Below are 18,345 nucleotides of genomic sequence, written 5' to 3'. Positions count from 1 at the left end.
AATGTTTAATAGCAGGCTAACGTAGGTTGCCCCCCCCCTTAGTCTCAATGTAGCAATGCTAACATTTACAGTGTTTAATATATGTGTTTCCTTATTTTGTACGTCTGAACTGTAATTGTACGGCATGTTGATTATCAATAAACATCTGTGAAATGAACTGGAGTCTCATATGTCATCTGCACGCACGCACACGGTGATAAAACGCAGCCGTGAAAATTATCGCCCTCATTTTTATGTACCTTGCCACAAATGGACTCATTGCATATCGCGAAAGGCATAGCAACTTCATTAAAACATGTCGTTAGTAGTTAGATGGATTGGCGACCCTTCCCTCTCCTCGGATCTACACAATTCACGTAGGTCACCCTTTTTGATTTCAAAACGGCGAATTTTGCCGAAAGGTGAGTGATTTTCATGCCTGCAAGATATAAAAGAGGTGTCATTCACTTAGCTGTCAGTCGACATATCACAAATGTTATGAAAATATTTTATGAAGGTTGAAAAGTTACCTGATGTTGCTTTAAAAAAAAAAAATGCCTTCAAATTTCTTTCCAAAACCTAACATCTTTCTCTGTAAAACAACTATTTGGTGATGTAAATATTAAAAAGTCAAATGGAACTGGAACGTGCATGTAGAGACTGAAAAAGAAGCGCATGTAGGTGAGTATAGGAATATTTTTTATTCCAATTGAAAACATTGAAAAGGAGAAGGCTATGAAAGTTGTTTCCATGTTAAAATGAGGTTCAGGCAACAGTGGTTGAAATGAAACATACAAAAAAAAAAAAAAAAAAAAAAAAAAAGAGAAATATGGCTAAAATACTGTAAATCAACAAGTCAATAATAAGCACAACCCATACCACGAGGCTTCAGCTGGTAAAACCACGTAAACCCTCCCCGGCCGACAAACACATGCAAGTTAAAAACAGCAGATCAATCATCTTAAATAAAGAATAAAATTGTTAATTAATCACATAATGTTTATTTCTTTTTTAAAAAGTGGACCATGAAAATTCACAGGCCCCTAACCCCCGCCCCCCTTTCTCTCACAACATTGGCACTTAAGTATTAAGTCAAAAGTCTGGCTTTACAAAGAAAGGGGATTGGCACGCTCATTGTACAAAATTTACATTTGGTATACTTCTTTAAAATATGAAAACAAAAATTACATTACTTTCAATTTGTACACCACTACACAGTTATTGAAAAACAAAAAAAAATTGAAGTGGTCGTAAAATATACATATGGTAAAGTATATCCGTCTTAAAAAACCATCGGAGCTGGACGTGACGGTTACAAATCAGAAAAAGCTGATGTGGAAAAACCCTTTTGAGGGGCAAGAGTTTCAAATTATCTAAGCGCTCTGATGATTGCAGTCAAAAAACCAATCAAGTACAGTGGGACAGCTGATTCATTCAAGAAATCCATTGCCGTTTCAGTACCTTCATATCGCAATACATTTTTTTTTAAAACCAAGGCATAATAAACCAACTTGAAAACACACAACTGATTTATGTTTTACTGCAATTGATCAGAACTTCAATATTTTTTCAAATGTGAGGCTGTTGGATTTCCAGAATATGCCGATTTGGTTAGCAAATAAATGGATTCTTCCAATATGGGAAAGATATCTGATCTAACTTACTGTACATGGGAAACGCCCCAATTTCACTTCAATAGTATAGAAAAATAATTTAAGAATAATGTATCATAGATCTATATGTCAGTGACGTGACAGATAATTTCTGTACCATCAACTGACATTTTTGTTTAGTGGCGTGCAGTAAGTTTTTGTTTAAAATTCAAATCTGTAAAATACATGCTTTGGCTTAATAAAGGTTGGGAATGGCTAATTTAAGACACGTTCAAATGTAAACGCTGATAAGCAGTTCCAGTTCAGGTTTCAAATTTAAAGTAACTCCAATTTCACTTACACTGCTGGCCAAAAGTATTGGCACCACTGCAATTCTGTCAGATAATGCTCAATTATTGCATTGACAAATGCTTTGGAAGTAATATTTATTTTGCTTGCAATGAAAAAACAAAACTCAAAAAATGGGCTGGAGAATAGTATTGGCACCTTCAGCCTAATACTTGGTAGCACAACCTTTAGACAAAATAACTGCAAACAACCGCTTCCTGTATCCATCAATGAAATTTTTTTTTTTGCAAAGCTCTGCTGGAATTTTAGACCATTCTTCTTTGGCCAACTTCTCCAGGTCTCTGAGATTTGAAGGGTGCCTTCTCCAAACTGCCATTTTCAGATCTCTCCACAGGTGCTCTATGGGATTCAGGTCTTCACTCATTGCTGGCCACTTTAGAAGTCTCCAGTGCTTTCTCTCAAACCATTTTCTAGTGCCTTTTGACATAAGCGGATTTTAAGAGGGGCAGCCCCCCCTCAATGGCCGAAATGTGTCATTGCATGAAATTGACTTTCCTATATATACTAGTATATACAAGTTGTAAAGCAATAAAATTGCAACAAAAACGAATTAAATGAACAAAAAAATGTATTTTTTTAATGGGTCAAAATTATTTTTCGAACAGATCATGTTACTAGCACCTTAGACGGTCATTTGCTTTGCATGTAATCCCCCCCCCCCAAAAAAAAATTAGGGGAGGGCAATTTTATTTTTCAAATGACTTTTTTCTGATTGATTTTTTTTCTTTTTTTTGATTGAAGCAACTTTTTGGGAGATTGAATGATTTAGACACAAATGTCCTACCCATAATATGGCCCAAACACAAAAAGGATTGCTTCAATCAAAGAAAACTTTTTCAATGAAAAATTAAGTGTTCAAATGCAAATTTTTCAATCTCAAATATTTTTCCGCATTCAAAATTTTTTTCTATGATTGAAATTTGTCTTTTTTTGATTGAAGTGATTTTTCTTTTTGAAAAGATATTTTTTGAAGAAACTTTTTTGATTGAAAAATCAAGACAAAAATGTGCTAGCCAAAATGTGGCCCAAACACAAATTAACATTACTTCAGTCAAAAACAAACAAAAAAAAAGCTTTCATATGCATTTTTTTGAGTTGCTTGAGTTTCAAATTGATTTTTGCATTCATTTTTTTTTTGATTGAAGTGACTGTTTTAGTTGAAAATATTTTTTTCATTTAATAATAAAGACACAAATCTACCTCCATATGGTACTGGCCAGGGTATACAATTTTTTTCTTTTTTTTTTGATTGAAGTGATTTTTCTTTTTGAAAATATATATTTTTTGAAGCAACTTATTTTTTGATAGAATAATAAAGACCAAAACGTCCTACAGCCCAAACACAAATCAACATTACTTCAATCAAAAACATTGGTTCAATCCCACAAAAAATGCAAAGAAAAATAGCTTTCACTTGCATTTTTTTTTTTACTTTCAAATTTATTTTTGCACTCAAACGTCTTTTTTTTTTTTGATTGAAGTGATTTTTCTTTTTGAAAATATACATTTTTTGAAGCAACTTATTTTTTGATTGAATAGTAAAGACAAAAATGTCCTAGCCAAAATGTGGCCCAAACACAAACCAACATTACTTCAATCAAAAAAGTTGCTTCAATCGAGAGAAAAAAAAAAATCAATCAATGAAAAATAGCTTTCACATGCATTTTTTTGTTGTTGTTTCAAATATATTTTTGCATTCAAACACATTTTTTTCTTATTGACGCGACTTTTTTTTTGAAAATATATATTTTGATTGAAGCAACTCCATATGGTTCCGCCCAGGGGATACAATTTTTGACTGGGGTAACTACATTGGCACGACACCGGCGGGCGTACCATATTCAATGGATGACGATCTTGGAGAAAGTATTGCCTAAGCCGCCTGATTTAGAATTCCTCTATAGAATGATGGGAAACAAAAAAACGCTCATTGTCAACGTATTATTATTATAAATATTCTTGTAAGTTTAATTGTTGACACTGCGTTTCGGGGTCATCAACATGTTGTGCCCCCCTGCCCCAAAAGTCAAACTCCGCCTATGCTTTTTGAAGTGTGTTTTGGATCATTGTCCTGCTGGAAGACCCATGACCTCTGAGGGAGACCCAGCTTTCTCACACTGGGCCCTACGTTATGCTACAAAATTTGTTGGTAGTCTTCAGACTTCATAATGCAATGCACACGGTCACGCAGTCCAGTGCCACAGGTAGCAAAGCAACCCCAAAACATCAGGGAACCTCCGCCATGTTTGACTGTGGGGATCTTTTTTTCCTGTAACCTCTATGTTGATGCCTTTTCCCATTAAGCTCTACTTTTGTCTCATCTGACCAGACAAAATTCTTCCAAAACGTTTTTGGCTTTCTCAGGTAAGTTTTGGCAAACTCCAGCCTGGCTTTTTTTATGTCTCTGGGTCAGAAGTGGGGTCTTCCTGGGTTTCCTACCATAGAGTCCTTTTTCATTTAGACGCCGACGGATAGTACGGGATGACACTGTTGTACCCTCGGACTGCAGGACAGTTTGAACTTATTTGGATGTTAGTCGAGGTTCTTAATCCACCATCCGCACAATCTTTGGTTGAAATCTCTCATCAATTTTTCTTTTCCGTCCACATCTAGGGAGGTTACCCACAGTGCCATTGGCTTTACACTTATTGATGACACTGCGCGAGGTGGACACAGGAACATTCAGGTCTTTGGAGATTTGACTTGTGGCCTTGAGATTGCCCATGCTTCCTCACAATTTTGCTTCTCAAGTCCTCAGACTTTTGGTCTTCTTTCTTGTCTCCATGCTCAATGTGGCACACACAAGGACACAGGACAGAAGTTGAGTCAACTTCAATCCATTGTGACTGGCTGCAAGTGTGATTTAGTTATTGCCACCACCTATTATGTGCCACAGGTAAGTAACAGGTGCTGTTAATTACACAAACTAGAGAAGCATCACGATTTTTCAAAGGGTGCCAATACTTTTGTCCAACACATTTTTTGAGTTTTGTGTAAAATGATAATGATTTTTTCCCCCCCATTCTCTTTTGTCTTTTTTCATTGCAAGCAAAAGAAATGAAGATATTACAATTTTCAAAGGGTGCCAAATACGAGATGTCCCGATCGATCGGGATCGCTCACGTCTTTTTCAAAGTATCGGAATCGGCAAAAAAATATGGGCCATGCCCTTTTTTAATATATATATTGTATATTTTATAATTAAATCGTTTTCTAAATGTATTTAACGTTACAGACATAATATGTTACACCCATCCAGAGTCTTTAGTATAGGCTTAAGGTACAGATAACGGCGGTAATTAATTTTTTAAAAATGAATCACGTTAAATCTTTAACGCAATTAATGCATGCGTTGCACGACCCACTCACGCATTGTCGCGCTCAATCTGTAATGGCGCCGTTTTACCCATTTAGAGAGATAAAAGGCAGCATAAAATGAGTAGAGTGAATTTTGGCAGCCTTTGGAGCCTTTTTTTTTAATAGGCTAAAGCCTTACAATCCCTCTCCCTACGATTAGAAATATCATGGGAAGCAATGTGGGGAAGCAAGGTAGCAATTGATCTTTTCCTTAACCCCTTATGTTATATCCCAACGCAGAGAAGAAATGTCAATTGGTAGCACTACGCACAGTCATGGCTCCACTTCCCATCATGCATTTGGGTTGAATGGCTGCAGTATCATTTACTGAAAGCTCAACAAATACACTAGATGGCAATATTTAGTCACAATATACACAGTCACAAGTCTTTCTATCTGTGGATCCCTCTCACAGAAAGAATGTTAATAATGTAAAGGCCATCTTGAGGATTTATTGTCATAATAAACAAATACAGTACTTATGTACTGTATGTTGAATGAATATATTCGTCGGAGTTTTATTCATTTTTTTCTTAATGCATTGCCAAAATGTATATGATCGGGAAAAATTATCGGGAATGATTGGAATTGAATCGGGAGCAAAAAAAAGCAATCGGATCGGGAAATATCGGGATCGGCAGATACTCAAACTAAAACGATCGGGATTGGATCGGGAGCAAAAAAACATGATCGGAACAACCCTAGTGCCAATACTTTTGTCCGGCCCATTTTTGGAGTTTTATGCAAAATGATAATGATTTTTTTCCCCCTTTTTTGTGTTTTTTCACTGAAAGCAAAATACATAAAGATATAACAACCAAAGAATTTGTTATTTGCAATCATTTTCTGGGAGAAATTGAGCATTATCTGACAGAATTGCAGGGGTGCCAATACTTTTGGCCAGCAGTGTACATGGTGAAATTATACCATCTACGCCACTGACATAGTGACAGTGAAAAATGAAATAACTCTTCCACAATCACCACACAATCATCATTCCAGTATATATTTTCGGTGACAAAATTTGCCTTGACTGAATGGGTTAGGGAAACAATTAATGAAATAACAAGCACCTCTTTTAAGTCAAACCTCCTGTTTGCAACTGACAGCGCGAGACCTCAGATCCATTTTAACTGGGACGGATGGCTGACAGTGACTGATTACTTTTAGACTGGAAGAGGCATCTTAAATTTTTTTTAAAACAAACAAAAAAATGCCTGGATGGCAGAGGAAGGGGTGAGCCAGATGCTTATTTTTCTCTTGTGAAAAGGCAAAATGTGAAGAAAACAAAAAGCCACCAGGAATGTCGCGTATAGGCGTCTGCGGTTTGGATGCCCCCCGCCCTTCAATCACATAGCACTTTTACCCACCGAAGCTGCAACTAGTAGCCCTTTTGATGACAACTCACCTGAATTTCATTGTGAAGAGCTATGAATCATGTTTTCTCTTAACTGAATCAACTCAAAAGCCAAATTTCAAAAGTTGCTTCCGCCCCACCCCTTTGCTAACCTATGCATCACTGCATTCAACTGTACACGGAACAAAAGCAGAAACTTATTACAAAGAATCAAAAAGCCCTTTCCCGAGAAATGTCGCGCCTTTCATGAGCAAGAAAATAACCGACTCGAGCGTCAGTTTGCTCCGGAGAAAGGTACTAACATCAAGAGACACGATATGGGAATTGTACCAACAGTCAACATATTTTGCTTTAAAATTACAAAAATTCAAGAATGCTCCGACAGTAAATATTCAACCACTTTTTTTTTTTTGTCATTTTCTGATTTTTGCATAAAGCGTGAACCCGAAAATAGAGACAATGCTGCCACTCCACTGTCGAGCATTTCCAAAAAACAGACTGCTAAACGTTAGAAAGATAAAACACATCTTCTCCGTTAAAATAGCTTGAATATTTTACAGCAGTATAAAAGTCCTCATTTGAGTTGGACGATGAGGAGAACCCACTGATCCTTGACACATTTCAAGACAAATTGTACTTAAATACTTCCAAGGAGCTGATCAAATGTGCCAGTTGATGAAAGAAACAAACTGAAGCAATGCAGTTGAATGAAAAGCTTATTGGCAGCACAACTACTATCACTGCCGCTACTATCACTTGCACAACAAATAATTATTGAAATGGTGTGCACAGGAGGTCGCTTCCATCTTCAGAAGCAGCAAAGAATGCAAATGTCAAGTTAAAGGAGTGGATTGTTATGCCATACAAAGATTAATTTGGCAGGCAGCACAGCGACCCATAGCGAAAATATGCAAGTAATTAACACCAACAGGTTTGTAAGTAACTGTAGCGATGCCATTCCTTGGCCCCAAATATGCCAACAAAGCATTTTTTTAATTAGACATGGTCTTGGCCAGAGCTCAGAAACTGGTGAAAGCAGAAAAGAAAGACAAAACAAAATATGTGTGGGTTCACAGTTTGAATTTAACCCAAGAGAACAGAAAGCAACCTTTCCTTGCTAGATGGTAGAAAGTCCTTATGTACTATCAAATTTAGTGCTGCAATGTAATTCGATGAGAAAAAAGATTTGAATTAAATTTTCCTGTTTCGAGTATTTGTGTAAATAAAGTGGCGTTGTAATGGTTTGTTTTGAAAGTGTTAGCATTGTTTTATTGATTTGGGTGGATACACCGCCCTCTAGTGGGAACAGTGAATATGACATAACTCATTTCACATGGCAGAATTCAGCTGCTCCCTGCTAAGACCAACTAAGTTTTGTTTGAGCTAATGTTTTTTTAACGCATTCAATTTAGTTTTTAGGTATATTTAACCATTTTGTGTGAGAATATGTGTTTGAACCATTTGTTAGGAGAATTGAGAAAAAAAACAGCATTTTATAGCATTTAAGCTAGCAGACCTTTGCTATGTATGTTAGCCAATTGTTCTTTTGTTGTACTTTGGCCATGTCCGCACGTGGCAGGGTATCTGGCAAAAAGAAGATATTTTTCTACGGTTTGACCTATCGTCCACACACGCACGCAGATTTAAACCAGGGTTCTTAAAAACGACGGGGAAGGTGAAGATTTGCGAATTCTGAGAAGATTTACGTCACTGGCTGCGACAAATTTTGTCCTCACGTCACACGAGACCAATTTTTACATTTGGAGTATATTAAATAGGCGCTTTTTTGCTTCCATTTTTTTTTTTTTTTTTTTTACAAACTCTTGCTGTGCTTCTTATTGAATAATGAGTGTGTTGGACAACTATTTTGTTTTGAATGTACTTAAAAATGAATGAAAGTGGTTGGCGGTGGAAGTTTTTTTTTTTTTTTCTACACAAACGTGCAGGTGTAGATTATTTCCCCCCGACATATTAGGGCAGAATCCTCGTTTTTAAAAAACCCTGCTACGTGTGGATATGGCCTTAGAGCCTCATTTTTTATACTGTTTGAAAATCAGGTCAGGTATTTAATAATTTTTTTATGTTCCTTATGCGATTACTAGATTATTCGAACTAACTAGTTAATCAATTACTAAAATAATCGATAGCTGCAGCCCTAATCAAATTATTAATTCAATTAAAGCAATCTTGTTGAAATGGTTGATCTGAGAAAGGCTAATTTAAAGTCACCAATACTTCAAATAAAAATCTTAAGACTTGCCTGTCCAAAAACGCAGTCACAGAATTTTGTTTTTATTATGATGTAAACATGGCAAGCATCCTGATCATGGCAAGTCTCAAAAATTCATACCTGACAATTGTGTTGAGGCTGTTAGCCACAAAAACGATTATTTTTGTCGTTTTGCTTTTATGTGGCCATTTCAGGATTGTTACACCCACTCTTTAATAAACTTTTGACCATGCATTATCAACCAGTGATTCCAAACTACTGTGCCACCAGGAAATGAGTCAATATATACTAGTATTTATATACTATCCATTTATTCAAAAAGTCTCCACTGAATGGAAGAAGGTACAATAAAAATTAAATTCAAATAAGATTATATTGGCTTTTGTGACAGTCTAGTTTTAGTGGTTTGCAGTGACTTTTCAATTACTCAATCATAGTTAGGAAGCACTACTCTAAATGAAATGGTAATAAAGGTAAATTTTTGGTTTGGGTGTGCACAGAGAACTTTAAGGGGGATTGTGGGGGTCGGAATTTAACCAAAAGAAAAAAAGCCTCACCTTTGAGCTTCATCGGAACCCCAACTTACAGAAATGTATCAACGCAATAACTCTCGTGCTCTGAGCCAGTGAACTGTATGGCAGACCAAATCCGACTCCTGCACTACAGGAATACTGGCAATATATTTCTATTTACAAAATAAAGTGGAATTGTGTCAATTTGGCAATAACAGGGTTGCGTGATTTGCAATAAATGTAGTGCTAGTGCTGTCTTCTTAAAGGGGTATTAACACTTAAAAAGGGCCTGTGTTAGGTGGCTAACAATACTTTGATTGTAGCCACTGTAATTCCAAAGTAGGCGAAAAGTAGATAAGTTATCCGTGTGTAAGCAAAACTATTTACATTCAACAGAGTGTGTGTGCTCTAAATCTGGGGATACTCTCAAAAAATAACATATTCCTTAAGGAAAGCACACTGTTGTGTACAGCATGCATGGCACACAAAAGAAAGGAGAGAGCCCATTAAACCGTAAAGTCTTTGAAATGGGCCGCCCTGCGAAACACAAGCATTGCTGATAATATTGTAGGCTCAACCGTGAATTTCCCCATAAAGAGGTTCACATGATGAGTATCTGCTGTGCAAAAGGCGTGAAAAAAAGAGATAGTGAGTGTAGAGCAAAGCAGATGACTGTGTTCCATGCAGATGTGTATGATTCGAAAAGTGGATAATACAATGTGTGTACGTGTCTGTGTGTGCTTGCTCTCTCCCTCTTTCTTTCTTTACTTCACATAGCACTTCACACCAGGTTGTACTCTTTGAGGTTGAGCTGTAGAATGGTGTCTTTGACAGCAGCAAAGACAAAGCGGATGTTCTCTGTGTCAGTTGCGCAAGTGAAGTGCGAGTAGATAATCTTGTCACTGTCTGGGTTCAAGTCCACAAACATCTTCAGGATGAATTCGCGGCCGGCCAGCGGATCGCGCTGAGGGCCTGGAGGGGAAAAAACAAGCAGGTGACATCCAGTTAATTTGTCTTCGTTTTTGTTCTCTTGATTATAGTTACTTTATTTGATAAGTTGTGATGTAGTGCATCGAGAAGCTTTTACTACAAAGGGCTGTTAAGATTAAATGGACTTGTAACATTGTAAGAACAAAGTGACAAAATAGTAAAACTAAAAAATGAAGGGCTAATGCTACAAGAAGAAAATCATGTTACCAATCGTATGATTAGGAGTGGGAACCTCTTGGTACCTCACGATACGATACAAAGCTCATTATCGCTTGTAGACGTCCAATCCATTTGAACTGGGAGGGTGGCAGCGAATGAACATTCGTTCATTCGCTGCCACCCTCCCAGTTCAAACGGATTGAACGTCTATGGCTGTCAGTGGCAGCCAATGCCAGGCAATGAGTAATTTTGAGCCATTTAACTCTTTAACACCTAAGCCTATTTTGGCCAAATTTGCATGCCTTTGATGTTGCCTTTATATTTCAAAGAAAAAATTGTTCTCATTGGCCAAGTTGGGTCCCTTTTTTCAGGACACCTTGAACTTCATGTCCAAACTGTTGTTTTCTTCACTGATCAATTATAATCCACATTTTGGACCCAAAAAGACAAAAAAATCCTAAATTTTTTCCCCAAAATTTGTAATGTTGATGTCCCACTGACAACCAAACATGCTGGACCAACCGTTTTGAAGCTTGATAATATTTATTCAACTTGTTAGGATAAACATTCAATAGAAAAAAATAAGATTGAATAGTTTTATGTTTGACAATTCAACACAAACAGCAGGTATGGTCATAGGTGTTTTTGGCCTTTACACATACTATGGTCAAAACAGGTTACCGTAATTTTCGGACTATAAGCCGCTACTTTTTTCCTTCATTTTGATACCTGTGGCTTATAGTCCAGTGCGGCTTATTTGTTGATTTTTTTAGGTAACACTTTATTTGACAGCGGTGTCATAAGACTGTTATAAGATCATCAAAATTATGACATGACACTATCATGAACATTACTGAATGCTTATGTCATTAAGTGTCATTTGGCCAATTATGTCACAAACTCAATTTATGTCCATCTTGGATCTTTTGCACTCATTCAAAAGTGAGATCATTTGCCTGATAACACTTAATGACATCTGTTATAAGCATTCATGAATGCTCAGGACAGAGACATGTCATAATTATGATTGTGTAATGACAGTCTTATGGCACCACTCTCAAATAAAGTGTTAGCAAATACCATAACTAGCAATTGATGAAACAATTGGAACAGTAACTGAAGAAATATTTAGCACAGAACATGATTTTTGATTGTTATTTACATCTGTAGCACAGTAATGCACGCTAAGAGGCATGTTGGATGACAACAGTCAACAGCAGGTGGCAGCAGAGGTTGACTGTCTCCCCCAAGGGAGCAGTGATGGCCAAATGAAGCTTCTTGAACCAATAAAGCTTTGCACTAATTGGTTCAAAATTTAAAGATGGTTCATTTGGTCTTATGACAGTCGGTCGTATGATGCCGCTGTCAAATAAGGTTGTACCGGTTAATATATTTTGGTGTAAATATCCCATGATACAGAGAGGACAGCGGCGGCTTACAGCCCAGTGCGGCTTATCTATGAACAAATGCCGTTTTTGTGCCAAATTTGGTGGGCTGCGGCTTATAGTCAGGTGCGCCTTATAGTGCGAAAATTTGGGTATATACAGTGCAAAATAGTGAGAAAAAAAATGATATATATCATCTAACACAAAAAGCGTTTAGAGGATATCTCAGTGAAGTTAGGTATTGTAACCATCACCTTATCAAAGGTATATATGTACATGCAATCAATCTTCTCGAACACACATCTATATAAAAATTGAAAAGACTCATAGTGAAGAAAAATATATATATAACATTGAAAAAAAGTATTTTCAAAAATATTGACAAGTAGCTCAGTTCAAATTTTTCAGGCATGCGGTCCAATAGTTTTTTTTTTTTTTTTGTGTACTCAATAAAGTTTTTTCTTGAACAGGTCACTAAGCTGTGTCACACACAACGTCATACAGCCTACTCAATTACTCATCCGCCGTTTGCACGCTGCTGTCACTTCTACTCACCGAGACGCCGACTGATCCCAGGAAAACAACGACAAATACAGCTCATCCTCTTCCTTGAGTTAATGAAATAATACATTAGCTTGCGTTAAATTTAGTTTTTGATTCATTCTGCACGTTTCAAAGTCGCTCGCTCAATCCAACCGGCTGTTGCTCGGTTTTCATGCTTCCCTTTCCTTAGATGGCGCCTCGCTCGGCCATTTATTGAAAATATTCACATTAGGTCTGTCTTTCTTGACATCACAATGGCTCTTGGGATATGTACGGTAGTCTTTTGTGCTGCTTTCGGTTTTGAAAAGGGACAAAAAATGACAGAAATATGGAGATAGACACATGGTCCATGCAGCATTTTAATGCATATTTACGAGTGCAATAAAACTATAAAACTCAAATGACATTATCTCCCGTTTTACTTGGTCGACTGATTTCAAATAAAAACTGGTGTGGACATCAACTTCCGTGCTTTCAAATGAGAGCAACCAGCTGAACGTGGGTGACGTATTTACAGCGCGACAAGGCTTCAAAGATGATATGCGTAAACGTGTCGCATCCAACACGTTCGGTGTTAAAGGGTTGAAGTCATTTACCTGTTGATTTTCAGTTACTCCCTTTTAATTTTGGGGTATTTTATGGGTTACTTGCTGTTTATTTTGCGTTACAGAACAGGAAGTGACCTGGAAATCACCCAAATGAATAGGCAGTGACTCAAACTCAACAAGAAATGACCTGTAAATGCCCTAAAGTGAAAAGCAAGTGACCTGTAAATTCCCCGACAATCGGACCGGATGACTGTGAATGCTCTGGTTTTGAATGAACGAACGTTCCCAGTCTAAATGGATTGGGCGTCGAGCACCGTCAATGTCAGCCTTTTTTTTCATTTTTTATTTTCATTTATTATTTTTTTTTTTACACCTTTTTAAAACGATATCTCGATTCTTGACAGGAACATATCGATAACCTTTTGGGATACAAAGTATCACTACATGTCACCATTTTGATATTTTGTCAAACACCTACGTATTAAAGATGTCCCGATCGATCAGCATCCGATCACGTCAATTTCAAAGTATCGGAATCGGCCCAAAAATATCGGACATGCCTTTTTTAAATATATATATATATATATATTATTTAAATCGTTTTCTAATTGTATTTAACGTTACAGACAAAATGTGTTACACCCATCCAGAGTAGTTTTGGCTTAAAGTAGGGCTATCAAATATATTGCGTTAACGGCGGTAATTATATTTTTTAAAATTAATCACGTTAAATAATTAACGCATGCGCTGCACGACCAACTCACGCATTGTCGCATTCAATCTATAAAGACGCCGTTTTACCTATTGATAGCGCTAAAAGGTAGCGTATAATAAGTAGAGAGAATTTTGACAGCCTTTGGAGCCATTTTTTATGTGGCTTAGGCCTTACAATTCCTCTCTCAGCAATTAAAGTAACGTGGGAGGCAATGTGGGGAAGAAAGGTAGAAGTTGATCGTTTTCTGAAAACCCTATGTTCTTTCCCAACGCAGAGAAGATATATCAATTGGTGTCCCTACGCACAGTCATGGTTGCACTTCCCATCATGCATTAGGGCAGAAGTTAAATGGCTGCAGTATCATTTACTGAAAGCTCAACAAATACACGAGATGGCAATATTTAGTCACAATATAAAAAGTCACATTTATCCTTTAAGAATTACAAGTCTTTCTATCCGTGGATCCCTCTCACAGAAAGAATGTTAATAATGTAAATTCTATCTTGAGGATTTATTGTCATAATAAACAAATACAGTACTTATTTACTGTATGTTGAATGTATATATTCGTCCGAGTTTTATTCATTTTTTTCTTAATGCGTTGCCAAAATGTATATGAGCAGGGAAAAATTATCGGGAATGATTGGAATTGAATCGGGAGCAAAAAAAAAAAAAAAAAAAAAAAAAAGCAATCAGATCGGGAAATATCGGGATCGGCAGATATTCAAACTAAAACGATCGGGATCGGATCGGGAGCAAAAAAACATGATCGGAACAACCCTACTACGTATGATTGCCACAATTTATTAATTATGACAGTTTCACAAGAATAAAGTTCAAGTTAAAATTAAATTGGAAAATTGCAAGGAAAACGTTGTGTTAAGGGGAAACTTAAAAATTTTTTTAGACAATGTCAGTTTGGAAGATCTAGTTATAAGAATATAGCCCTCAATTTACAAGGATAAAGTCTGAGGCATAATTTCAACAGATGAATGTCAAACATACCAGCTAATTTTCGCCCAAAAATTCTATTACTCAAATATTTGCAATTATATTTTCATTTACATATGGCCTTGACACTCCTTGTGTACCCGCATCATGAAAATAAGTGTTGTAGTTAATAATCATATCCACAAGGGGTCACTGTATGATACAAAAAGAAATACACCATGCATAAAGGCAATATTTGGAAATAATCTGACAAATGAATGGTAAAACCCTACAACTAAGCAGCCAATTAATTTCATTTTTAAAAAGTAGTACCGTCAAACTCTGGGAAGTAGTCCACCAAGTGAGAGTACATGATCTTCTCCTCTAGCAGATCCCGCTTGTTCAGAAAGAGGATGACGGAGGAATTTTGAAACCAAGGATATGTGATAATGGTCCTGAACAGCGCTTTGCTCTCCTCCATGCGGTTCTGAATACACACAAACATTTCGGAGAGTGAGAGGACAAAAACAAAAAAGGTTTAACTTGAACTTAATCATGCAATATTTTGCCACCAAAACTCAAGAGGGAGCCACACATATTGTAATAGTTTAAACATTTCCGCACACAAGAAATGTAGTTTAAGCCTCACGCTATATTCACTTCAAAAAGAGAGCCTGTGATGTGATGAAATCAGAGATTTAACAGCAACACAAAAGCGTACGGACACCAACTGGTGAGCAAAGCCAAGGTCTGTCAACGCGGTCGGCTAATCCCTGCTCACTTTGATGGCTAAACACTGCTCAGCCATTCAGAAAAATCTGAAAAATTGAAAAAAAAGGAAATGAAACCTGTAATCCAACATCATGATGGAGTTGTGAAGTACAATTAAAGTAAATTGAAAAAAGTATGTGCATCAAAGCAGTGTGTTGGTAAGGGAGAGCATTATGGATTCGGTACCAATTCCTTTTCCGCTTCAAACAACAAGGTGGAACACCAACCGTTCCTTGACACTTTCAAAAACATTTATCCATGGCTCCATATACTTCATAACCTAGGTAATGAAGTCTATGCTCCAGAGTTAAAAAGTTTCACTGTATAAGCACGGTTTTAGGTCATATTTTAACGACAACCATCATAGAGAATTAAAAGAAGTACTGTATGATAAAACTTGGAAAAAAAACCCCAAAAAAACCCCATTAATTTCCCAAGTACCGTATTGGCTCGAATATAAGACGACCCCGATTATAAGACGACCCCCTCTTTTTCAAGACTCAAGTTTGGAAAAAAAAAAGCCTTTTTGGCCACCAAATTAATTTTTATACAGAAAATAATTACAGTACATCCGAAACAAATAATTATAACAATATATTTCAGAGAAAAAGCATGTTATTTTGCCTCATTCAAATCTTAATATCTGAACATTTAAATATGTAAACTAAAGTGCAATCACATTCGTAAATGAAAGCCTTCTGGTTTTTGAAATGTAAATAAACCAATCTATTGTAACAAAACAACAAAACTGCAATAACTGCATTAACTATCAAAGTGAAGTCTAACTAACTGTAGTCTTGAAACAAATCTGAATAGGGAAAAACATTGCAATAAAATAATGCAAACTGGTTAAACTAGTAGCTGAGATCTGTCATGACAGAACATCGCTTCAATGATAATTGATAATGTTAATTGATAACAAGCTGTCATGGAGACCCCATATCAGATACACGAAAAACAAAATCTCCAAATGTCTGTCAATCATAAATAAAGCAAAACAATACCTTGATGTAAATGCACTCCGGATTTTATACTGCACTTTGGTACTCCCATACTTTTCATATTGTGTCGAAGTATGGGGGAACACTTACCAAAGTGCATTATATCCATTAATTACATTACAGAAGCGAGCAATTCGGATTATACATAAAGTGGGTTTTTTAGATCACACTCATGATTTATTTACTCAATCAAAACTTTAAAATTTTATGATCTTGTGAAATACAACACATAAATATTCTTATTTAAAGCATTTCATAAGTTATTACCTCTCAATTTACAATGTCTTTTTACAGTGCAACAGCAATCTCATAATTTGAGAAGATTTGCCAACTTTTCACAACCAAAATTTCGTACCACTCTTAAAGGATTCTGCGTGTCTGTATGTGGGGTAAAACTCTGGAACAGTTTGGGATTACATTATAAGCAGTGTCAAAGTATCCAGAAATTCAAATTGCTGTATAAACATCAGGTCTGGTCACGATATACAGAAAGAGGTCTTTAATAGTCTTGGGTGTATGTAGAAATATTACATGTTTTATGTATAATATTTAGTACATATGTAATAGTTACTCATATGTATTATTAGTGATGTGTGTGTATATATATATATATATGTATATATATATTGGTGTTATTATGATTATTGCAACTATTATTATTATTATTATCAATGTAATCATTATGATTAGTACAGCTGTTGTAGGGAAGTGACTGCATTCCTATGGAATTTTTGGAGTGAAATGGGGGTGGGACTCAAAAAGCACGGCTTCTTCCCACTCCTTTTCGAGCTACACGTGTATGTATTGTTATTATTTTTGTTACATTCATCGTGACTGTTTAATTTTTATTTTATTGTATTTTATTTTTTCCATACTTGTTGTTTTTGTTGTTATTGCTCGGAATAAAAATCAATCAATCAATCAATGATATCTGGCGCCATCTAGCGTCGTGAATAGGGAGAGTATTTATAAGTCAACCTGCTCTTTTTCAAGACTCAAGTTTGAAAAAAGACTTTTTGAACACCGAATTAATTTTCATACAGAAAATAATTACAGTGCATCTGAAACAAATGATTATAACCATATATTCGAGAGAAAAAGCATGTTATTTTGCCTCATTCGAACCTTAAAGTGCCTGTGACACGAAAAAGCATGTTTATTTCATAATACACGCGGTATTTTATGCTCCTGAATGATATGGACCGCTTGGATGTGTGTGGAAGCGATCGCTATATTTATTTAGTTTTTTGAATCCCGCGCCAGGAAAATGAGTGACTTCTGGCTTCGGTCTTGCATTGAGGAGGAGGGCGCTGTGACGTGTACGGTAGAAGACGTCCTCTTTACTATACAGCGTACTGTTGTGTAAGGGAACGAATGATTCAGCTGATTTTGCGGATTAATACGTTTATTTTTCGCATCACGCCAGCCAGACGGCTGCAGAAAAATCATTCTGTATGAGGGAGAGGCGTATGCGCCTTTTTGGAGTTTCAAAAGGTTCCCATTCACCGTGGATATTTACTGTGGGACCACTGGACTTACGAGGAAGTGAGTAAACATCTTGTTTTGTATTATGTCAAATACGAATACAGCGATTACAAAGTAAACACTACAAACTTCCTTTAAATGAAGGACTACTTACGTTTGATCATTGATAGGCATGTAAAAAGCTGTCCTAATGGTCATTAGCAGCAGCCCGTTAGCTGCACAACAACTCCAGCCACCCTCCTCCGGGGAACGAACTGTAAATTGCTCTCCGCCGGGCGGTTTGCCGATCCGCGACAACAATAGAGAACCGGGTCGTCATGTCAAATAATCCAGGATAGTTATGTGTGATTTTCTGCTTTGAAGACTTTGAAACATCACTTGGTTCGGGTTAGCATGTCGGCTAGCTGTCACGCCTTCTGGTT

At 36.5% G+C, this 18,345-nt stretch overlaps 1 protein-coding gene across 2 annotated transcripts in view; it reads right to left on the bottom strand.

The window, feature by feature from the left end:
* Positions 1-657: 657 nt before the first annotated feature.
* The window catches only part of LOC130918557 (guanine nucleotide-binding protein G(q) subunit alpha), a 68,714-nt gene continuing 51,026 nt past the window's right edge, over positions 658-18,345 (bottom strand). For both annotated transcript variants that reach the window (XM_057840352.1, XM_057840351.1), the window contains exons 6-7: positions 15,000-15,153; positions 658-10,368 (exon numbers count right to left, since the gene is read on the bottom strand). In XM_057840352.1, the coding sequence (XP_057696335.1) occupies positions 10,178-10,368; positions 15,000-15,153 (345 nt within the window). In that variant the 3' untranslated portion in view covers positions 658-10,177. The remainder of the gene's footprint in view (positions 10,369-14,999; positions 15,154-18,345) is intronic.

The sequence above is a fragment of the Corythoichthys intestinalis genome, chromosome 7, assembly GCF_030265065.1.
Source record: "Corythoichthys intestinalis isolate RoL2023-P3 chromosome 7, ASM3026506v1, whole genome shotgun sequence".
Classification (NCBI taxonomy): domain Eukaryota; kingdom Metazoa; phylum Chordata; class Actinopteri; order Syngnathiformes; family Syngnathidae; genus Corythoichthys; species Corythoichthys intestinalis.
The sequence above is the reverse complement of the archived record's forward strand: the minus strand, read 5'-3'. Positions and strand labels throughout refer to the sequence as shown.